Source organism: Urocampus carinirostris, chromosome 1 (genome assembly GCF_059441175.1).
Source record: "Urocampus carinirostris isolate Australia breed hairy pipefish chromosome 1, RoL_Ucar_1.0, whole genome shotgun sequence".
NCBI lineage: Eukaryota > Metazoa > Chordata > Actinopteri > Syngnathiformes > Syngnathidae > Urocampus > Urocampus carinirostris.
The window spans coordinates 56,281,805-56,306,936 of record NC_142349.1 but is presented as its reverse complement, the minus strand read 5'-3'; the positions used below and the strand labels follow the sequence as shown (position 1 = coordinate 56,306,936).

At 39.1% G+C, this 25,132-nt stretch overlaps 1 protein-coding gene across 2 annotated transcripts in view; it reads left to right on the top strand.

Annotated features, from left to right (window-relative positions):
- The first annotated feature begins 652 nt into the window (after window positions 1–652).
- Window positions 653–25,132, top strand: part of nyap2b (neuronal tyrosine-phosphorylated phosphoinositide-3-kinase adaptor 2b) — a 45,556-nt gene continuing 21,076 nt past the window's right edge. Inside the window, exons 1-3 of one of the 2 annotated variants that reach the window (XM_088346398.1) lie at window positions 653–1,223; window positions 10,712–10,906; window positions 20,714–21,018. In XM_088346398.1, coding sequence (XP_088202524.1) covers window positions 10,728–10,906; window positions 20,714–21,018 — 484 coding nt within the window. In that variant the 5' untranslated portion in view covers window positions 653–1,223; window positions 10,712–10,727. Of the gene's footprint in view, window positions 1,224–10,711; window positions 10,910–20,713; window positions 21,019–25,132 lie in introns of both variants that reach the window. The other variant, XM_088346389.1, reaches the window with a different exon arrangement.

The window sequence follows — 25,132 nt, the reverse complement described above, 5'->3', positions numbered from 1 at the left end:
AATCCGACCCAGTACAGCCCACCCCATCGAGGACCCCCTCCTCGTGCAGCCCCCTTTCCACTCCCATCCTGCACTCTTGTGCAGCATGCATTCCCACCACGTAAACAAACAAAATATTGTACTACCCCCTGCCAAAAAAAATGGATCCCCCCACCCCACATCCTCCATCCCAGACAGGCCCCAGATAGTTCATGCAACTCAGGTTCAACTGCATGCCTACTTTAATCCTATTGGTCTCGTTTAGTTTGCATATGCAAAAATATTGGAATACGAACGTGTTTTCCGTGCATCTTTTGCCGGGGAGGTGGGGGGGCTGTTTTTTGGGAGGGTGAATGTAACAAATGCACCAGGCACATTGGCAAGTATTTTTGTGTCTGGGGCTTGTTTACCAGTTGTAAAGGAGAAGGGGGGCAGCGGAATAAGAAAAAGGGGGGGTTTGAACGGTGGTTGCCAGGGGGAAGAGGAGGTTGAGTCTAATGAGGTCACGCCCTGGCAACCCAATTGGCTCCTCCCACTCTGCTTCCCTTCCCTCCACTCAGAGGAGGATGCAAACCTCCCCTTCCTCACCCCGCCTTTCCTGAAAGATATCTCTCCATGGTGCTGAAGGCAAGAAAAAAACACATACAGTATCGTGGAGAAAACAACAGGGAAACAGTGTTACCGAGGGAGGGGGCGCCGGCGAGCATGACGCGGTGGAGGAAGGTGGCGACGGTAAACGGTGGGCGTGTCCTTGTTTTGATCTAGCGCTAAGGGAAGCCCGCTGTCATCCGTTTCCCGCACAATCCGGACCTGCCAGGAACCGACCGGTGCATCGGGATTTCTGGCCTGGGAAAAAAATATTCAGATGGAGGAAATTTGTACCGTTTTGGATCAAAGGATTTGAAGAGTTGAGGGAGGCGAGAGTGTTTGTGTGATGATTTCGGCGGCAACGGCGGGTGCGGTCTGCAGCGCCGGCGCATCTTTGCTTCTCTAGCGCGCCACCGATGTACCGATCAGAAAAGCCGGCACCTGGCGGGGGAATTTGCCGGGCCCGGTACCCGATGGCCCAATTCCTCTTGAGCCTTGGGGACGGCGTCTAGGGAGCGTACCATGGATGGATTTGTTTTGGGATTTAAGGGGAATCGTGCAGTGGTGCTCCAGAAGACGTCAGAGCGTGGGCTGGAGGCGCCGGGTGAAGGCGGAAGATACGCCGAGAAAAACGCCGGCAAGGGCACAGGGCCACTGTGAGTACAAATGTAAATGTTTTTGTTTCTGTGGGATCAGTGTATCTTGTCCAAGATAATTTCTCATACCATCTTTGCTTATTTTTTCCCCATGTGTGCAAGTGTTTTTGCTTTTAAGCATCAATCTCAATTCAACTTTGGGCATTTCCCTGTATTTTGCACTCCTAGCTGAGTCAAGTAGTCAGGAAACCAGCAGAAGTGAGAGGCTGATGAAGCAGTTTGGTATTTCCACAATCCATATCCATCAACTCAGCATTCTGAAGCACAAAATAATTGGGGTAATATTCAAATGGGAGATGGGGTAGGCAATAACTGTAATAATATGTTGTGTTTTTTCGAGGGCGGGGACGTGCATGTGTGTTTTTTATTTGCTTTTAAGTATAAATCTTTGGCCATTCCCCTGTTTTATTCTCTCCTGGCTGACACAATTAGTCAGGAAACCAACAGGGGTGAAAGGCAGATTTAGAGGTGTGATACACCCAGACTTCATCTTAGTTCACCCAGCCTTCTGAAGAAAAAAAGCTAAACTAAAAAAAATAATTATATATATATTATATATATAAAAGCTACAAAAAGAATTAGGATAAAATTTCAAATCTAGAAATGAGGTGGGCGATAGTTGTAAAAATTTGATTTTTTTTTTCCATATGTGTAATTTTTTCTGTGCTCTTTGGTTTAAATCTCAATAGGAAATTTGGCCATCACTGCATGTTTTCCACTTGTAGCTGACTCAAGTGGTTAGAAACCAGCAAAGGTTAAAGGCAGATACAGCGATGTGATACTTCCAGACTCAAGCCACATTAACTCAGACTTGCTGAAAAAGGTTGAAAAACCTAAACCCAAAAAATAATATATAAAAAGCTACAGAGTAATTGGGGTGATATTCAAAAGCATCAATGGGGTAAAAAATATGTTTTTTTCAATTAACTCATCTATAAAAATAGAATCAATTAACATAACAATGTTCTTTTCATATATATGTATATAACGCAAAGTATACATTTCCATTTTTCTGCCTCCGTGGAAAAATGCAACCGTTGTACACATAGATATATAGTGTAAGTCCATGCTTCGGGCAAACCATGTACAAGCACAAGATGTTAAGAGAGAAGATGCAGCAACGGAGCCCACTTTTGAAGAGCGATATAGCATGGTATTTCGTTTACTATAAGTGACAAATGAAATCATCCTTTAATTAATGTCAAAAACTAAAAGCGGACACAACATATTAGCGCATATACGCAAAAATCCAGAACTAAAAAAAAAAAGGACATCACGATGCACCAAGGACGCAAAAGTCAAACTGTGAATCACAGTTCACCCTTAACCACCTTGGTCGTCGTGGCATCAATGAGGATGTAACTCTGGACAGCTTTTTCCACTGTTGACGGTTTCTGGCCTGTTCTTGGGGTGTGGCAAAGTTGGGCCCAGTTCTTTTTCAGTCTTCTTCTCCTCCTGACCCCATTGGACTATGCCCTAGAGAGTCTGCTCAAAGTTGATGGTGTTGTGCACTGTTTTGTTTGTCACATGGGCTAAGTAACTGATGCCTAGAAGTTTTATGTGGCGTCATGTCCTTGTCTCACGATAGGCAGATTAAAAGTTCCATCTGCAAGGATTGGCATGCCCTTACTAGACTTCCCTGCTTCTATTGCCTCTTTTTCTTATTAACTGTCCACATCGTCAAATGGTTCGGGCAAATTCCTAAGCGAGAGAAAGGAGGCTTGTGCCTTCTTTCCATTTTTTTAATTATCCTAAGCTTTGTTTCGATAGATATCATGTTTTTGCTTCGCCCTTGAGCATCACTGCAGGTCTTGGGACCCATAGCTAAGAAAATTAAAGTTTTTTTGTATGAGATTCTGAGCTGAACCAAGAGAGAGAAAAGCATTGTAAGAGAAAGTTAAGCTAACAGTGTATTGGCATGACACCGCGACCCAATAGCAAACCAGCATCTTATGTGACACCAACCTACAGCAGAGAGGTATTATAGAGACGAATGAGACTTAATTTGTACAGTCATATGCCCAAACACCAAAAATCATTGGTTTTCCATGTTATATATTGAGTAAAATGCTTTAACAAAGGGCCGAAAAACAGTGTATTACGCATCGTGACATGAATATATCGTAAGTCAGGGACCTCTTAACCTGAGTTTCTATTGTATAAAAAATAAGAATATAAAATTGGCTTTAGTATTAGTGACTAAAAGTTGGTTTATTGTGCTGTGATCCAGTGGTTTCAAACGTCCCTATTAAAAACCACAAAAGTTTGCATGAAGCAAATTTCAATAAATGCAAAGCATCTCAACTGAATCGGGCTGCCAGGTGCACGCCCGAGAGCTTCGGCGAGCATCCGCCGCTATCGGGCCTGCAATCTTTTTGACGTTGCGTCTGCCAAATCTGCACGCCGGCCCTCTCCTGTCACCCGGTTGCCTGGAAACAGAAAGCTCGTGCCACTTTCATTTACATCTCCAGCAAAGTGCACATACAAGTACACATCTGTGCTAAAACTGTTGCTGCCACTATCTATGAATCATGAGAAGATTAAAGTAATTTGGGGATTTACAGCAACTTTATCTATTTATACTATCTGGTTTCTAAGATTAACATCAATATCTGATATTGTGGGCTGGGCATGGATATAAATATAATTGCTGAATATTACATTTTTGCTGGAGGATGTAAGGTAACTTTCTTTTTCCATCAATAACGTCCTGCCTCAAACCGATACCGAAAAAAGATATTGTTTGCAGTATATAGATATAAAAAATGTTAATAATCAAACTAAAAATGGACCTTTTTGGGGGCAGTCATTATATATATATATATATATATATATATATATATATATATATATATATATATATATATATATATATATATATATATATATATATATATATATATATATATATATATATATATATATATATATATATATATATATATATATTATTGGCGGCATGGCAGAGCAGTGGTTAGCGTGTACGCGGCACAGTTCTGAGGTCATGGGTTCAATTCCAGCAACCAGCCTTTCTGTGTGGAGTTTGCATGTTCTACCCATGCTTGCGTGGGTTTTCTCCGGGCACTCTGGCTTCCTCCCACATTTCAAAAAGCATGCATGTTAGGTTAATTAGCTGGTCCAAATTGATTTCACAGGCATAGTCATGGTTTTCTTTTATTCTAGGATGAAAATGGTGAAAGTAAGAAAAGACCTGTTTCAAATACAGTTCAAAAGGCAACCCACACCCCAAAAAATTTTAAAAAGAATAGTTAATTTGAGCCAGTCTAAGAATTTCGTAGACTTTCACGCGCAACAACAAAATGATGATTTCAGCTAGAGAATGGCATCAGCAAGTAGATTATGGACACCACCTTTTAGATCTTTAAAATTATCAAAATGTATAAATGAACACTCATATATAAAGACAATTAGTCATATTAAAAAAGGATGTTTTATTTCATTACTGTACACTGAATGATTTCATATAGGACTTTGAGGTTCGATTCATTGCCTGAAAACATTTTAATTTAGATTTTATACGTGTTCATAACTTTGTTAATAAGTGTCTTTTTGTATCTCATTGTGGATTTAAGCGAGCAATTATATGTATATTATTTTCCACTATTGGATTCATAATTGCAACATGGTACCCCCATTTTCAGTCCGATAAATATCGTTCCAATAATTATTACGAATCCCCGAACAAGAGAGAGAGAAGTGTGGGGGATGGAATAAGGTTGCAGCGAGGTAAATGAGTTGGCGAATGGGCAGGTTTTATCGAGATGAGCAAATCACGAGAGCATTTTACATTGATGAGCTCCGGCACGCGGACAATCCGGCGTGATGGAAACACGCTGACTGTGGTGCGATGCATCGGCGCGGGTTTACGGGGATTAAACGGGCTTAATTCGGCTGTTTGAACTTGCGACGCATCCTTCACACATTGAACTCGTGCCCTTCGCGAATTGGACCTATCCTTTTTTTTTTGGGATGTAACCACGCGCCTGCGCGACAATGATAAGATGAAGGTGGAATATATTGATAAAAAACTAGGGATGCACGATAATAATTGGGCTAAGTTATCAAACCAACAACAGGCAAATATGACGTCACCGTTATCATCCTGATAAAAAAAATAATACCCTAACATCATTTACTTGGGGCCATAGGCGTCACCAGCGGATTTTGGGGGTACTTAAGTATCCCCAAGCTCAACCCAAGCACCCCCCAAAATGATGGCCTTTTCCCAGGATTGGCTTAAAAATGATGTAAAACGCTTGACTTAAAAAACATTTTTTTTAAAGTAAAACAAAACAAATATGTGAACAACGCAACGTCGGAAATAGATAGATAGATAGATAGATAGATAGATAGATACTTTATTCATCCCCGAAGGGAAATTCACTTTTCCAGCAGCATCCCTGAGCTGAGAACAATCGAAAATAACACGGGAGCTGCTGGAGTGGCTGCCATTCGTGACGGCGCCAGAGAAACGATTCAATTTGAATCATGTACAAACAAACAATTGAATCATGTACAAGAAACGATTCAATACTCCAATGCCTTGAAATGGTTCAGTCCATTTGATTCTTAGCACCGTTCTCATCTACCTAACTGCTCCTCTTTCGCCCGAATAATGTCACTTGCGGCAAAGCCCACCCCACAAATGATAGCATTTTGAAAACTCTCTTTTCCTTCATAAAGGACCGGATAGGCTTAAATATGGTGGAAAAACACTAGATTAAAAAAAGAAGTGAAACAGAACAAAAATGTGAAGAACGCAGTGTCGGAAATATTACACTACATTGAAATGGTTCAGTCCTAGCACCACTCTCCCTCCCCGCTCCTCTTTTTCCTGGCTAGCGTCACTTGCGGCATAGCGGCAGAGCCTGCAGAGGCTAGGGTGTATTATGGTGAGCGTTTGTTATAAAGTGGTTATGTTAAACAGGGTTGAATTATAAAGCTTTGAATAGAATTCATCATTGTCTAATAAGTTCCATAATTATTCTTCTGTATGTGCACTCGAAGTAGAAAGAAACAAGTAAAAACTGGGTATGGCGCAGTGATAGTGTTTCTGTTAACCATAAAGTGTAATGTGATGTTCACAAATGGGGTGTGATACTCCTGAAGAGAAAGAGTTGAATGATCCTAAATCACTTAAGTTAATATGAAAACAATGTTGACACTATAGGCTCAGCACCCCCAAAGCTGTGAACCTAAAATCTCCTCGGCTTGGGCCAAGCTTTAATACTCAAATAGCTGACACTACTTAAGAAATATTCTGAGCAAATGTGTTCCTCATTAGGATATATTTAGATTTCATTTAGTAGAAGCACAACTTGGTCATGTCTCCTTTCTACCTCCCTTTATTTTCAGTGGGGCACTGGGGAGCGAATAATCAGTAAAATGGCTTGAGATGTGATCTGAACTCCAAGCAAATACATTTAGTAGAGTAGATAATTTTTTTCATAGCAGTAGTAGCAAAAGTTGGCAATATCCCCCCTCTACCTTTCCAATAAGACGACTTCATTGGTGGAGTATCCAGAAGAGGGAACTGACGCCAAAGACCATCTTCAGCCATCTCTTATGCTAAAAAAACAAAAAACACTTGAATATACAAATGTGATGAGTTAGCAATTAAGGGTTCATTTCGAATACCTAAGCTGGTGCTGATTTTCAAACCATAGACATTAACAAGTGAATTATAACATTTGAATAGAAAATATTAGGAATGCACAAAATATATCAGGCGATAAGTTGTCAAACCGGTAATGGCTAAATATCACAGTTATTGTACTGATAGGAACAAAAGAAAATAATAGTTGCTTTCTGCCACGCTATAATATTCAGTCATTGGGCACTATTTGTTAGAAGGGTTCAAAGCATTTATTTTCATTGTGAGATTTTATTTTGATTTTCCATACGAGTGGTAGCACAACTCGGTTGTGTCACCTCTCTACCTCTCTGTAATATGGGTGAGGCACTGGAGAGCTTGGCCATAATCAGATGCATGGCTCGAGATGTGTCTAAGTGTACTTATCTAGGCCTCTAAACTTTAGCAAGTACATTGAGTTTAGCAGATTGCTTCTGAAGTTTTGAAGCATGACTTGATCTTTTCTCCTCTCTACCTCTCTGTAATGTGGGTGAGGCACTGGAAAGCTTGGCTATTATGTCACATGGCTAAAGCTGTTGGGATTGTAAAGACTTCTAAACTTTGACGAGTTTTTTGAGTTTTGGTTTTCTTTTTGGTGCACTCCTGAGTGTCTTTGTATGTGAATATTAGAGAGAGTTAGAGGGATAACGATGGAGAAATATAGCAAGGGAGATGGATAGATGTAAGACAGGAAGAAGGAGAGAGATACAGGGATAGGGAGAGATGAAGATGAAGAGTGGATGGAGAGAGGGAGAGAATACTATTTACTCTCTAAGTAACTACAGTCACTTTCAACTGGACTACACTTAGTTACTCACGCACACTTAAGTTAATTGTGTGTTTTATCTTTATTTTTATCTTTATTGCCTTAACTCATCTCGAGTTAATCTTGAATTTTTATCTTTTAATTTTCAGAATATTGTTTTATGTATACAGGTATATCATTTTTTAAGTTCCTATTTTTACACTGGCAACTGTCTGGACAGCAAAGTAAGAATTCCATGGACACCTAGTTCTTTACTGTGCATATGATAATAAACACTCAATAAAGAAATAATATGGCATGCATTTTTTAAAAAAAACCTTTGGTAAATGGTATCAGTCTCCAAAAGCAGCATTCTATCAGCTATCAGTAGGGGAAAACCAATTTTCATGCATCCCTATAAAAACCCACCACATCTTTAGGGCTTGGGTGACCTGGTTTGCACTGCTTCGCTGTTCTGGAACGCCAGCCAAAAAAACGTAGCGCCAAACAGATGAACTTGGCGACCTTGTGGCCACACTGGATTTGATTCATAGACAGACACAAGGTAGACCAGACAATGGCCGTTCTCCCAATTGGCCCGCAATCTCCATCTGGCTGCCCTCCCGATACCCCCCGCATACCCACACAACGCCCCCACGCACGTAGTACATAGTTATCATGACCCCGCCCCCTCCACACTCACAGATTCCCTCTCACATAAACAACTACGATTCCAAGAGCCATCTGAAAACGCTGACCTACATAATAAAAGCACGAGCCACCTCATTCGCGTCGTACTCTGAACTCTAAACGTTAGCAGCTACGCGAATCGTCAAAAATGCAAGACGTTGTCCGTTTTATTTTTTTCCCCTCTGGTGTGATGCTGACACTGTCAGTAATTGTCTTTTATAGCAAGAAACGGCTCAGACGCTTTTTTTAGACATCAAAAGCCAGACGTTGCACAAAACGCGCACTGCAGTCGAGTAAAAATTAATCGGGGCGGGTTGCTCCCGAGAGTATTACGTTCTCTCATCGGAATCAATGACGTTTTGGGTTTTTTTCGGTTGCAATTGCAGTAAGGCCCGGTCATGTTGAAATGAAATCTGACTTTCTCAAAAACATATATTTGTTTGATTTATTTTTAAAGTGGGGTACTGTATGCAGTTTGAAGTCTCCTTACAAAGTCTAAAACTAAATATTCTCCCTATTAAGGATGTGTAAACAATGCACGACTGAGTTCAAAGAGCCTTTAGAATTTGTTTTCACCACGCTTATCTGCTCACATCTTACTTTTATTTTTAGTGTTCCGGCCACGCTGCATATTATGCTGGAGGAGTGGTAAGGGTGATTAGGGGGATGGATAGTGATATCACACGAGTGGTTGTGGTTTCCTGTTTCCGGCAGTAAAATGGTGAAAGTAAGAAAAGGACTTCAAATGCAGTCGAAAAGCCAACCCAAATTCCGAAAAACATGAAGAGTTTATTCGGGCACATCTAAGATAGCAACGTACGTGCACATGCCAGACAAGCAGATTGACAGTCTGCAATGATGATTCCAGCCAGAAGATGGTGTCAGCAAGTAGAATATTTTAAAGTTTAAAAATATTCATGACGTACTTAAAAATAATATAACAGAATGTGGAATTGTGATAATAATTTAAATTGATTTGTAAGTATAGGGTTTTTGTTAAAGAGAATACAAAAATTAAGATGTTCTTAGTAAAAAATTTAATATTTAATTAGATATGAACTTTGATTTTAAAGTATATTTTTCATTAAAAAAAAATTGAAATTAAAGTTTAATACATGATGACGTTCTTAAAAATATAATAAAAAGTTTGATGAGAATTGAAAATATTGTCTTTAAAAGTTAAACTTTTGTTAAATAAAAGGATGGAAATTAAATTAAAATACATTATTTAAAAAAAAATAATTTAGTTCAAATATACCTTGTTTAAAAGCATATGATGCTCTTAGAAATAAGTCATGAAATACTTGATTGGGATACAAAATTGAATTAATAAAAAAGTATTATTTTTTGTGTTTTTTCAATCACGGAAATTTAATACATTCTGATGAATTTGTGCAATAGAGTTACAATTCAGAGTACATTTTTGTGAGTGGGTTTTTTTTAAAGATGGGAATTAAATCAAATAACATGAGCAAATATCAATTGTTAATAAAAATTCAGAAAAAAAATATTTGGATAAAAATTGTAATTGATTTTAAAGTATAATTATTTATGTTTTACATGGAAATTACATTCAATGGAAATTAAATTAAAAATACTATTAAAAATTAGCATTATGTTGTTAGAAAAAATCATGAAACATTTTATTGGTATTAAAAACTTGAATTCTGAATTTGTCTTTTTTAAACATGGAAATTAAATTCAAAGAAATTTAATGATTTTAAAAATGTGCAAGAAATGTGTTTAAAAAGGAAGTATTAGGAATTAGGAAGGATTAAACTAGGTCAATAAAATGTTTGTATGGATAGTACACAAATCTTAATGATAAAACACAATTTAAAAACATAAAGTCATACTAGAATATGTTATTTGTTATTGCAACATCCGTTGCAGCCTTTTCATCCTGGAAGGGGGGATTACCTCATGTGCGGTCCCTTCTCAAGGTTTCTTCATTTTCCTCATTTTGAGGTTTTTGAGTTTTTCCTTTTCATCGTGTAGGTTTTAGATCAGGGGATGGTGTAATAATAGTCCGTAGTTTGCAATAGTCCGTGTATACATTATTGCAACTCCAATTCGCTAAGTCTTTCGGAAGCACATGAGATCCTGGAATGAATGAAAACAAGAAAGGCGAATCATTTAATCCGCATCATAACGTGAAAATGATGTAAGGCAGGGACGCTGTAACCTGGGGCTCTATTCTACTTATGGCTAATGCATATGAATGAATTGTCACACGAACTCAGAGGACTTACTCGTACTAGCACGAAATTTCAAAGGCAACTGTAAAAATAAAAAAAGACAAATCTATAAATAACACAGCTATCCTTGTTTGACTTTTGACCGACTTTGACCTTGAAAAAGCTCGCCTGACAGAAGGATCTTGGGATTTTGCGTTTGCAGCGGATTCGCTTGAAGGATGATGAGCGCCAAGGAGGAAGAAACCCTCCGCTTCTTCCACTACGTCGAGGAGAACGGTCTGAGGGCCTACAAGGGCCTCCTGGCCCAGAACCTGGACCACGCCAGGAATGAGAAGAACAGGATATACCTGCAGGAGAAAAACGACAAGAAGAGAAAACAGGAGGAAGCCATAAGAAGGTGGTGAGGATTTGATGTTCCTTACTTTCTCTACTGTCATGCTCTGTGTTTTAGTTCATTTAGTGGGGTTTTGCTCTTTGATGTCTTATTGGGAGTATTTAAGGGCACTCCAATCTTCTTTAACTCTGTCGGATTATTGTTTCTTTCTTCATCTTGTTTCCTCACGGTCAATATATCTCTCCTGATTGCTCGTCGCCATCATGCCTTTCGTATGCCAGATTTGTGGTATTTCCGACATGGAACTCCTGTTATTGAACAATCAACACGAGGGTGTACAGCCTTCATCATCTTACTTTCATGGTTTGTTCCGTTGCAGCTAGTGTGTCCCAAAACTTGTTTTTTTTTCTCTTATTTGAGCTGATTGTAGTTTTCATGTGTGAGTGTATCGCCTCTAACCCCATTATTATCGTGTTTAGTTCTGTCCTTATATATTCTTCATAGTCCTTCTTTCATGACTTGTTCAGTAAGTTAGTGGCCAAACATATTCTTACCATCTTGTTTTGGTACGTTAGATCTCGTGGTAGTTGTTCTCTTGACATGTATGTTCCCTGTACCCTCTTGATTTAATGTTTTGTTCAGTTAAAACTCATTAGTGTTCCAACGCATAAAATGTTGTTCTCCCTTAATGTTTTGCTCAGTTTGAGGCAGTGTCCCTCCATATTCTGTATTGTCCTCCTTTCGTGTTTTGTTTAGTTAGAACTAGTTGTTGTACCAACATATCCTGTGTTGCTCTTTAATATTTTGTCCTGTTAGAGATAATTGTGCTTCTAATGCGAACATTTCCCTGTATTCTCATTTGTGTTTTGCTCAGTTAAAACTAGAAAACGCAGAATATCTTGAAATATTCTGTCATGTTTTGTTCATTGAAAGGTTGTGTCCCAGTTAGAGCTGGTGTTTCAACATATTCTACATCATCCACATTCATGTTTGTTTAGAGTTAGTGTTCTAACATACCCTGTGTTGTCTTCCTTTCATTTTTAGTTCAGTCACAGCAAGTTAGTGTGCCTAGATTGTATTTTATGGTTTCCTCGTCATGGCACTCTCAATGATCTGTACAGAAGCGTAAATCCTTCTTGTCATCTTCCTTTCATATTTTTATTCAGTGAGTGTGTTCCAAAATATCAGTATTTACAATTTTCTTCAGTTAGATCTAGCTTGCGCTCCCACATATCCTGCGTCTTACACGTTTTTTCCAGTTAGACCCAGTTTTTCTTCAAACATTATGATTCATGGTCTGTCTCCTTGGCACTACCGATATTGGTCTACCCATGTGTGAGTACATATATTGCGCTGTCCTACTTTCATGTTTCGTTCAGTTAGTCAGTTTTCCATTATTTTTTTTATTTTGTTTTCTTTTATTTGTGTTTTGTTATGTTAGAGCTCGTAAGTGTTCCAGCATTGTATTTCTTGTTATTGTCATCATGGCACCCTTGTTGTTGGCCTGTTCAAAAATGGGAATATTTATGGAATCTATATTTCTTGTTTTGTTCAGTTGGATCTAATTAGTGTTTCAACATGTCACAGAGCTGTATGGTCAAGCCTGTGTTTTTGTAGCTTAGTATGTTCTTAGTAAATTTTGTTTTCGGTTTCTGTACAAAATTGTCTGTGAAAAAAAAAAGGATTCTTAAATCCCATTTTGTGTTTATTTCTACCCGATTTACTTTTACTGCCACAAAAAAGGGGGAAAATAGCAGATTAAACCATGAAATGCATTCTTATATATGTTGGGTGATGGTATGAATGAAATGCTAGCCATTGTCCTGGTGAAACGTCAATGGGTTCCCAGAAATTCAGAAGAGCTTGTAAAAATTGAGCCAAGTGGCTGCAGGGTCCCTGTGCCGGAGGCAGTTTGCCACATTTGGAGGACTAGGCTCACCCATCTTCTAGGAGGATAATTCATTTCACCCTTTTAGATTTATTTAGGACTTGGATTGAGGTCAGTGGTCCTCCATTTTTGGGGGTGGGGGATCTTTTAGAATTAAGAAAGGAAGGGAAGTCTAAGATGCAATCAGTTGGAGGTCAAACAAAATTAAGAGAAGAGGGTTGCCTCTACCTTGCAATTGTACTCTTATTCCAAAAAAGAAACAGAAAAAGGAAACAGTTTTCATTCCCTTGTTAAACTACATCGTCCATTCCAGGCGATGGAGGATAGTACACGTCCTCAGAGGCGCCCCTCAATTCTGTGAGAGAAAATAGATGGGAATCTAGACCAGGTGAAATCAGGTCAAGATTTGGTGCATGGGTTGGGCTATGTTGGGAGGCGAGTAAGATTTTGAGTGAGAGATATATAGAGGCAAGAGAGAGGGATAGACACAAAGAGACAAAGACACGGATAGGAAAAAAAGAGAAATAGATTTATAGAGGGAGATAGACAGAAATAGAGATATAAAGGTAGCGTGAGATAAAGACACATTTGGAAAGAGATAGAAAAATTTAGAAATGGAGGGAAACATAGACATGCAAAAAAGATAGAAATGGATAAAGACAGATCGAGAGAGATGGAAAGATACATTTAGAAATAGAGGGAAACATAGAAGTGCTAAAAATGATAGAAATGAATAAGGACAGAGAGATAGAACTACAGAATTTTACAGATAGAAAGATAAATGCAGAAAGGAAATGAGAAAGATAGAAAGAGGTAGGATAGATATAGAGATGAAGATGGAAAGATACCATAAGATAAAGATGAAAGATAGAGTTAACCACGTATGAAAATGGCACTACAGAATATTTTTGTTTTTGTTTTTTATACCGAGATGTAGAAAACCCATCTCACGTATTCATATTTTGATTAACATTTTGATATTGGAATGTTTTATATTCTAAGTTGCGAGATTTAACTGTTGGCCTGTGATAAGGGCCTTAACTACTTACATACCCAGAATGTGATTAGGTCTGTACTGTGGTACTGTACTGTAAGGCCATTATCGCATACGATATTTTGGAATCCAGTATTTTTTCGTTAATGTTTACTACATATTCATCAGATATCAGTTAGGCCAGCATCGGCAACCTGTGGCTCCAAGAATGTTTACAAATTGAAAAAGATGCGGGAGGAAATATATTATTCTTTTCATATGCTTTTTGTAGAACAAACTTGACACAAAAACTTGTTCAATGCTGTAAAAATGTGTAGAATTAATATTACATTCGCACTACCGGTACTTTGCCGCATTTCTCCTCTGCTTGTTTTCTTCTCTCCTGTGTTGCCAGTGTTGGAGCCGAATGTAGCGCAAGCTCCACCCCTTTTAAAGGCGCAGTATCACAATATAACTCAACCTCTCGCTACACCCCCAATTTCAACAGAGAAGTTATACTAAACAGTTAAGAATAACATCTTGACATAGGCACTTTTTAGTAACAAAGTATGTTTTTATTATGGTTTCTGATATTTGTCAGGATATATTTTGAATGACAGTTTGGGATTTTATTTTTGTTTTGTTGGTCAGGCCCAAGGATGGTTGGGTTGATTAGATATAAGAAGGAAAGGATGCTGCTGTGTTTTACCTATCCACTGACTTCTGACATTTGCACAAGAATCAAACTTGAATTATTTTTTTTTATTTAGCCTTTCAAAGGGCTGCTGTTTTATTTTTATGAATGCATGCTGCAGTTTATTGCACTCTTTTTGTTGCCAAGATAAGCAGCACATAATGCACGTTTAATTTTTTTCTTTTTTGAATCCTCAAAATAGAAATGACATAAAAAAATGGGATTTTTTCATTGCAGTTCTCTAAATGGATCAAAGCAATGTAAAATACTGTAAATAATGTATATTGTAATGTTAAACTTGAGGTAATATCCCACAAAAGAGTAGTCACCTTGTCCAACTGAGTCTTAAAGATAGTAGGCTAATATGGGTAATATAGATACATGCAGGAGGTGTTGCATTCAAGGCTTATATCATTTTTGCAGACCAACTTTTTTTTTCCGTCCTATATGGCTCTTTGAACATTTTGGGTTGCTGACCCCTGTGGTAAGGCCGTTATTGCATGAGAACTCTGTAAACAGTAAGGCCACTATCACATGGAAACATGTTTTAATTGATCATTTGCCAATTAGCGATTGTTTCAGCAATTAATTATGTGATTGATTAAAAGAATAAGACTAAGTGTGAGTATTGTTTTTAATATATAACAGTTTTTATCATTTTTTTCTCAAAAAAAAACATTTTCGCATGAGGTCAACAATATTGGATAGAGAATAGAAAAAATGATTTAAAGAAAAATATGAGACACTGAAGGATTAGAGATATACTGTATAAGAGCGAGAGAGAGAGAAATATAGATTTAGAAAGATCAATAAAAATAAAATGAGATATAATAGGAGGGAGAGTAACATGAAAATATAGAAATAAGCAAATAAGATAGCAAAGTATGGTAAAAAATAGAAATATTTAGGGAAGATATAAATCTATAAAAAAGGGATGAAAGACAGGAAGATAGGGATAGAAAAGTATAGAAAATGATATGGCGATAAAAGAGATATAGATATAACCAGTGTTGGGTAGGGTTACTTTAACTTGAATACTTTCAATTACTTTTGGATTACTCCAATACCAAATATGCTAATAAAAGACAAAAGAAACTAAATATGAATAAAACGATGACTCACAACACGTGGTAAGCTTTCTCTCCTGGCTTTGATCGCTTTGATCTCCGGCAAAACTAACATAAAATGCGACAGAAACAAAATGAAAATCCATCCAAACAGCTTGCCTACATCATTTTTGCCGTTCCATGTATTCCGTTACTCCCTAAGCCTGCAAAAAATTTAGTGATTTTATTCATATTTAGTTTCTTTTGTCTTTTATTAGCATATTTGGTATTGGAGTAATCCAAAAGTAATTGAAAGTAATCCAGTTAAAGTAACCCTACCAAACCCTGGATATAACTAACTACGGAAAGATAGATAAAGACAACAATAGTGAAACAGAGTAAGATAGATATACTGTAAATCAAATCTGACATCTCAATGCAACTGTGTTGCTGGTATGAGTGAGGGCTAATACATATAATATTGTATTTATGTCCAGTATTCAAATCAACGTTTTTTTTTACTGGACAAAAGTGTATTTGTACCAGTAGGAGGCACTAAATACTAAATACTACTAATACACGGCCCCTTTAAATTCATTCATTCAAAACAATGTTTTTTCACATTCGTGTTTAATGTGCCATAGACGACAGTTTGTGAGATCATGCGATGATCCAGATAATGCCCCTTAGCATCTGACATTAATAGTCTCATCAACAACTGTAAAGTCTTGCATCCATTTACTCAAGTGGTGGAGGACAGCGAATCAATTGGGTGACTTTTCCCGGGACGAGACGATGCCCGTCCCGCTGCCCGACTTTCAACTGTTGCCCCCCTAATAAAATATTCAGCAGTCACGAGAGGCGGAGTCCAAAATATGAAATGGATTTTTCATGAGGCGTATGTAGGTCGATTAAATGACCCTCGCGCCCTCACCCTCCATAAATCCTGTTGTTTTTTGGGGGGACTGACAATGAATGAGCGTGTTCACACATGCAAACGCACGTGTGAGGGGAAAATGATGCGTTTGGCAAACCGAGAGAAAAAGATAGAAAGCATTTGAGAAAAAAAACAAAAACGGGTTTCGAAGAAGTATGCGGGCGAGAGTGGAGGGGAGGAAACGGTTAGCTATTAAATGTGAGCACCAATGCAGGAGAAGTGTTTCTGCCTGGTGACAGCTGGAACAGCCCACGGCCAATCGGATCAACACGTCGACCCCGAGTGAAACCACTCCTGCCGTTTTTTATGGATGCCATATCATCTTTTTTTTAATGCACAGTCATACAAACACAATAATGTCAATGAGTTTGATTTGGGGGGTTGAGCTTTGTTTTCACATATATAATATACTCTTCAAAGTGACCCCCAAAACCTCGTTTCTTCTTCATTCCTTGCTTTTTCCGTCCTTATTATTCATCTTTTTTTCTTATTTTTGTTTCTTTTTTCCTGGCCGAAAGATCCTGCTCATTTAGTAAGCCGGGCAGAAAGAGACACTTCTCTAAAAAGAGAACAAAATTACCATCACTACAACAGGCGGCACCTACTCTGAGTTGGGGCAGCCCTGTCCTCCGGTTCGGACACTTTTCTTCCTTCTCTTGTTCAACCGACAACATCTGGGCTTGTGACCAAGTCTGAAAATGTTTCTTTAAGCAACTTACATATATCCATTGTTTCAAACAAATGGAAGCTAGCAAAAACACTCACTCTATCCCACAGATTAATTCATGTTATTCCAAAATGCACGCAATATAGCGATATATGAACAGGATTGCATGCGCTGCACAGACTGCCCTCATTACCACATCCAATTTTCTTTGGGTGGGCAGAGTATGTCTGCTCCCCCTGATAATGCCTTTGGAGGGAAAAAAAACAAAGAAAAAAAGAGACTGAGTAAAAGACGAGCGAGAGAGCGAGAGAGACTGAGTAAAAGACGAGCGAGAGAGCGAGAGCAACAGACAGAGAGAGACAGAGACACAAAGAGAGAGACACAGAAAGACAGCGAGAGAGAGAGAGAAAGAGAGTAAGAGAGAGAGAATGAGAGAGAGAATGAGAGATAGAATGAGAGAAAAGAAAAAAGCAATATAAAAATAGATCTGGAAAGACAAAGAGATATACAAAGAGAGTGAAACAAAAATGAAAAGAGCACAAAATAGAAAAAGAGAAAGAAAAAGAGCGAGAGACAGAACGACAGACCTGATGGCACTTTTACTTACTAACTATTACTGCTAGTAGTGTTGAGAATAGCCACAAATGCTAGTGTCTTTGCAAATAATGAATATGCAAATAATTGATGCCTTGCAAATATTTGTAAAGTACCGGTAGTTGCAATTGAACTAATAACAAGGACAGATGGTATCAAAATTAAACCTTGGCCGGAAAACAAATGCATTTCCTAAAATCTCGGTTTCCAGGGCAGAAATGTGCTAAAAAAATGTTAAGAATCGTGAGAGAAAAAACAAACATTGCAACACATGAACCTGACATAAGCGCAATGTGTTCTCCAGGCTCCGCCTCCTCTCTCCGTGCACGTGCACTTTATTATTGTGTCTGCCTCTTGTATCCTGTTACTATGGGTACAGTGTTGCCAGGCAGATTACACTTTGGACCAAAGCCCACCGTGCACCTTCAGTGCAGCAGCTGGCCTGGGGGATAGTAGTAAGCAAAGTCAGAAAACATACATGTGAAACATTTGAAATCTGATTCATTGCATTTTTTAATTAACCATTTTTTGTATTTTGATCATTCTTTCTTTTTGTTTCACCTGCTTTCTATTTTTAATTACGTCAAATCAATTATCATAAATGCAATTTCCATTATGTTTACCTCCAAGTTCCTCTCGTGAATGACATTAATTAGCGGGCTCCGCTCAGAAGTCATTAGACCAGTGGCGCATTATTAATGGTTGATTGTGTACACGCTGCCATGGCGACCATAATGCGAGCGTTGTGGGTCCTTTCCAGAAGTTAAAGACTAATCGATGTGATGCCCTGAAAGAACACTCCGTTTTTTAGGCGGCAATTGCGCAGCTTTTAACATTGATGTAACATTCTGTGCAGACAGAAGGGGGGAAGGTGGGGGTGGGGGTGAGAGATATAGAAAGAAAAAGAGAAAGAGAGACTGAATAGAGATAAATGCAGAACAAATAAATGGGGAAAGATGGGAGAGACTGAAGTAGGGAGAGAGGGGTACAAATGAGGTGAAATAGAAATATAGGGGAAGGACAAGATAGAGGCAGAAAGACAGAGGGAGAGGAAAGAAGGAGATGGGGATAAATAGGGATAGACAGTAATAGGGAGAAAGAGAACATAAAGAAAAATAAGGAGAATGAGCGTGCAAGAGAGCAAAACAGAGGGAGAGATAGAAAGCAAGACAGACAGAGAGAAAGCGACAAAGAAATAAAGAGACCGGGATAAAGACAGAAAGATGGAAAGAGAGACAGACAGCGAGGGAGAGAGACCGAGCAACACACACACACACACACACACATATATATATATATATATATATACATATACATATATATATATATATATATACATATATATATATATATATATATATACATATATATATACATATATACATATATATATACATATATACATATATATATACATATATATATATATATATATATATATATATATATATATATATATACCCTGTACCGGTCTGTCGTGGTGAAGAGGGAGCTGAGCCGAAAGGCAAAGCTCTCGATCTACCAGTCCATCTACGTTCCTACCCTCACCTATGGTCATGAACTTTGGGTCATGACCGAAAGAACTCGATCCCGGATACAAGCGGCCGAAATGAGTTTCCTCCGCAGGGTGGCTGGGTTCTCCCTTAGAGATAGGGTGAGAAGCTCAGTCATCCGGGAGGGACTCGGAGTAGAGCCACTGCTCCTCCGCGTTGAGAGGAGCCAGTTGAGGTGGCTCGGGCATCTAATAAGGATGCCTCCTGGACGCCTCCCTCGGGAGGTGTTCCAGGCATGTCCCACCGGCAGGAGGCCCCGGGGGCGGCCCAGGACACGTTGGAGAGACTATGTCTCTCGGCTGGCTTGGGAACGCCTCGGGGTCCCGTCGGATGAGCTGGAGGAAGTGGCTGGGGATAGGGACGTCTGGGCTTCCCTTTTAACGCTGCTGCCCCCGCGACCCGATCTCGGATAAGCGGAAGACAATGGATGGATGGATGGATGGATATATATATATATATATATATATATATATATATATATATATATATATATATATATATATATATATATATATATATATATACAGAAAAACACCCCTGACCACAGCCAAACCCGGACTAATGATTGACATTTTGGGCCCGACCCGAGTTTCGGTCTGGGCTCAAATCGGGTTTGAGCTCAGGCTTAATATCTTACCTCTATAAAAGAGTAAGGAGGTGAAGGATGAGAAAGGTTCTATGAAAATGTAAAATACTGAGCATGGTGCCTCCTAGGGGCAGCTGGGGTACCTGTGAAAATGTTTCTGAAAATAGCTCACCAGTGCTGGAAGATTTTAATTTTGTTGTAAAATATATTTTTTAGTGGCTGACTGAGTCTATTTAACCCTAGTTCCGGTAATCAACCTGGTTATTACGTAGTAACAACATAGTAATAACATATGTTTTTTTTTTAAATAAAATGCATATACAACTGGGTGTTCTTTGCGCTAATTAGTAACAAAAAGTAGCCCTTAGCTTGAAAAAGGTTGGAGACAGCTGAAATATAATGTGTTATATATATATATATATATATATATATATATATATATATATATATATATATATTATATATATATATATATATATATATATACATACATGTATTTCTATAAATATATTATATATTAGTGATTCAAACACTGTGATCGTTTTTAAATTGATTAACAACTTATTGTCAAGATGTAAGATGATAATTTGTTCATATGATTTATGTAAAACGCGTCCAAAGTTATTTGGGTGATGGGGCTCTTCTAAGCCTTTGGCTTTAACCTGTCAACCTTTTTTCTTTTCAGGTGATTAGCTCATTTTGTGATGTGACATTTGATACAAAGTGATTGAAAATAAATAAACGGGAAATGCAAATACAAACATTCTTCCAGTCATCATCTGGGTGGTCGGAGGGCTTTCTAGTAAACTTTAATAGGGGACTGGACATGTATTATTATTATAAATTATTATTATATCCACCGTAAATTTAAACATGTGAACTTTTGATGACCTTTGCATGTACACTACTAAAACTTCTGCACTTCCACACAGGACGGGCGAAGGGATCGCCAGCGAAGGCAAGCACTTACGTATGGGCTCCATTAGCATGCCGGACCCTGGGGACCGCACGCCGGCTCCCCACCCGCACACTCTGGCCTGCGGGCAGGGCTTCTCTGTGCGCTCCCAGTCCCTGCACTCGGTGGGTGGCAACGGAGGTGACGATGAAGTAGGGAGTCCCACCTCCAGGAAGCAGCCCCCACCCAAGCCCAGGAGGGACCCAGCCACCAAGCTGAGCATGTCGTCCGAGGCGGTGGACCACAGCCCCTCGTCCGCCTGCCGGGGGGACAAATGTGATGGTGAGTGGGGGTGGCACTTGACACCCAAGCATTGCTATTTTTAGATCCCCTCTGAGGTGCCCTCTTCAACTCCTCCACAATGACATTACATCTAGCCGGACAGTCAGTTGGAAAAACACACCATTAGATAAAAAGTCTCGTTTGGAGCAAAATGAATAAAACATATGCTGTAATTCAGATTGATATCGTTGAAAATATTACTCTTTGGCAGAGGGAAGGACATTTATTATATTATTGGTATTGGTATGTGGTATCAGCATCAAGATTAAAATGTTGGTATCAGTCTGTGTAGATTTGCGGTACCGAACATACGTAAATATTATTGTCACTTAGTAAAAGTTAAAAATTAGGGTGCAAAACTAAATGGTAAATGGTCTGCATTTATATAGCGCTTTACCAAGTCAATCAAGACCTCCCAAAGCGCTTTACAATGTGCTTCACACTTATCCATTCACACACACACACACTCACACACCAATAGCGGCTATGCAGCCATCCAAGGCGCCTACCAGCTTATTGGGGGCATTAGGGGTTCAGTGTCTTGCCCAAGGACACTTCGACATATAACACGGACGAGCCGGGAATTAAACCTGCGACCTCTTGATCCCAAGACGAGTGCTCTACCTCCTGAGCTAATATATAACATAGCACAATTCCTGTTACAAAAGAGAAATTTAGACAACATCTTGCAATTTTAAATTAGAAAATTGTCTTTATCTATTGATGGAAAATCAATAGCCGTTTTCAAGTTGCAGAATACTTCATTACACAATACTTTGTGACCTTAAATTTATCTCCCATGAGATAAATATGACATATATTCAAAGAATATCAGTCAAACATATAAAAAAAATAACGCCCTTGTTCATTATGGTCAATGGGGACCAGAATCCCCCACGATATGCACAAATCTGTGAAGTAGCACCGCCCTTCCCCATCTTCATCATGTCCTCTGCTGGTCATGCTCAAATCAATGGTTAAGCTGGAATAAAGGATCGCGGCAGCATAGGTATATTCATTTTAGGTGGAAAGAAACGGAAAAGAATACCAGAATGCCAACACATATGACACAAATTTGCTCACAGCCACAACTCTTAGCAATAGTTGACGGCGGATAATGGATCGTAGGCAAAACAGCTCAGTTCATTTAAAGCGAAAAACAATGGAATGCTTCAGCAGCCCGAACAGGAACAAAATGCACAACTCTGCATTTCATGTATGTCAGGACAGAACAGGCAACCCCGACAAAAGAGCCTTCTTTTGAACCCCGCTCAAAACAGTATTATTGCGATTATAAATAATGGATCTTAGCCGCCCAAGTGCAGTTCACATTTTGGTGGAAATACAGTAACAGCAAAAAAAACAAATAAAAAAAAGAGACCACCAGGCCCGACAAAAGTACACTCTGCCAGTCCTCATTCTCATCAATATGTGGTCAGGGATAATAGATTGTGGATCCATGCATAAGTGGAGTACACTTTTTAATGCAGAGAACCGCAAAAAAGGCTTGATAAACAAATGCAATGTGACATCTCCTGATTGGAGCAATATGTGATCGGTGATAATTGATTGCAGAATATTTTTTTCAACAAACAAGGCACTGAGGCCGCTAAGTACAAAGCGCTAATTAGCGTATTTTCACATATTGAGAATGTTTATTAGGTTTAATGGGCACCAAAACCAAAGGATTACAGTACTTGAAATTATCTGCCAACGCGACACTGTTAATAGTATAGTAGACACTCAAAATAAGAAAAGAAGACAGCATTTGATTTGGAACTTGCAAGGAGAACAGAAGAGGGTCCAAAGCTCTGACAAGAAATTCAAACCTGTACTAAGAGCAGACCGCCCACCCCCCTGAGCCATTTTTTAAAATCTCCTAAAAGCAAATCCACCCTAAAGGATAAGGATATCAAGAAACACCAACAGGATGGGCCGATAGTAACAATGACGAAAACCAGGGGTCTCTAACGTAGTAGTTCCCAAGACCACCACTGGGTAGTCTGCGGACCAAAATGTATCATGTGATTGTAGGGAGAATGTGACCTCTAACTGGTATAATGTTGAACCCATACCTCTAATAATGACAACCTGATATTAACATAGTATTACAGTAATAACATAGTTTACATGTTATTTTAGAAATACATATCAAACTGGTAGCCCTTCGCGCTAATTAGTAACAGATAGTAGCTCTCAGGCAATCTCCTTTGCATTTGTTCAATACTAAAATCAGAATCAAAGTACCAAGTCGAGCCATATTCATTTACATAGCCCTTAATCACAAAAAGTCTCGAAGGGCTGCACAGGCAAGCATCCCTGTCAGAGATTGACATTATTAAGACTTTTGAGTGGCTACATTTGCACAGATAAAATACATGTATATAGTTTAATTCTACATGATGGTGGAAGCAAAGAACTTACGTCCTTCCTGGCTGAGGTCCCAAACAGAGAGGTCTATTTTGCGTCAGAGAAATCAGTACAGACAAGAACACGACTTCAAAATAAAAGAATACAAGATTGATAAACGTACAAGAGATATAATTACACTCATTGTTGAAACGTTACTTTATGTGTGTGTGTGTATGAGAAACATTGTTTTTATATTTAGTAATATAAAAACAAGCTGATTACCTTGAGACGGAAACTCAAGAGATTTACATTGAAAACCTGACAATCCCCTGATCTGTAACCTACAAGAGGGCAAGGAAAAACTCAAAAAGGTGAAAGAGGAACACATGAAAACCTGGATATATCTGAACTCCTCGGTCTTTACTCCAATTACTAAAATAAGACTATGTGACCAGTCATGACCTTAAAAATCTTTCGAGATTGAACACTTGGATGAGGTCCAGAGCAATTTATTTCTTAACGAGATATTTCATGTTTCAAGACTTATAATTGGTTACTTTTGTAGATGCCACTAACATTTTCCATTCCATTCATAATTATATCAATCTAGTTCCAAATCCACCCATCCATCCATGCATTATCTGCACCGCTTATCCTCAGTAGGGTCGCGGGGGTGCTTGAGCCCATCCCAGCAATCATCAGCCAGTGGGCAGGGGACACCCTGAACTGGTTGCCAGCCAGTCGCAGGGCACACACACAAAGACCGACAACTCACTTGCTCATACACACCTAGGGACAATTTGAACCCGCCAATTAACTCAACATGCATGTTTTTGGAATGCGGGAGGAAACCGGAGTGCCCGGAGGAAACACACGCAAGCACGGGGAGAACATGCAAACTCCACACAGGAGGTTTGATCTCAAGACCCCAGAACTGTGCCGCACACGCGCTAACCACTGCGCCGCCGTGCTGCCCTCCAGTTACCAATATTAATGAGAATTAATTAAAACATGGATCGGTATGAAAAATGATCTTGCTCAAAAATGACAGCAAAATTGTGATTTTTTCCACCAAATGAATGCTTGAAGTTTAAATCAAGAACTGGACTGGTGGTAAATAGATTTCTTGTCAATATTTAGATATATCCTGTTTAGTGGGGGCTACATTGGCTAGCTTTGTGCTAACAGATGGTGGATGTTTGGGGGGGGCCCAGCCAGTCATCTGTCAAGCCGGCATAAGAGTCTTGACATTTTTTCGACATTGGATAGTTTGAGGCAAACCACTAATTAAACCCTACATATTTTGGGGGGAAACTGAGGGGGCATCATTGAGATCTAGAAAGTCTGTCTGTTTGAGCAGAATAAACACAGCATGCTCATTTGGCCATGGATCAAAACAAAAGCCTCATTAAAAGAAGCTCCACATCCACTAATGGAAAATAAAACGAGCGGAACAAAATGTGTTTTGCATCGAGGGATCCTCTCCGACATTGCTGAGGCGTGAACCCATAACAGGTTGCTGAGGTTTTTTTTTCTCTCCGAGTCCATTGGAGTCCGGATGCGAAAGGCTGAGATTGGCGGGGGACGTCACATACAGATCTTCCTGGGCACCACGGCAACCGTCCCACGGAAACGAGAACCCCCGTCACTCGCCCAATCGCGACATCCCCGCAAGGATGTCGTCCAATCATGTGGAGTCTTCCTCGGTGTGGCCAATGGCGACGCGGCTGTGGGGGTGTCCCTGGTTGAAATGGGGGGAGGG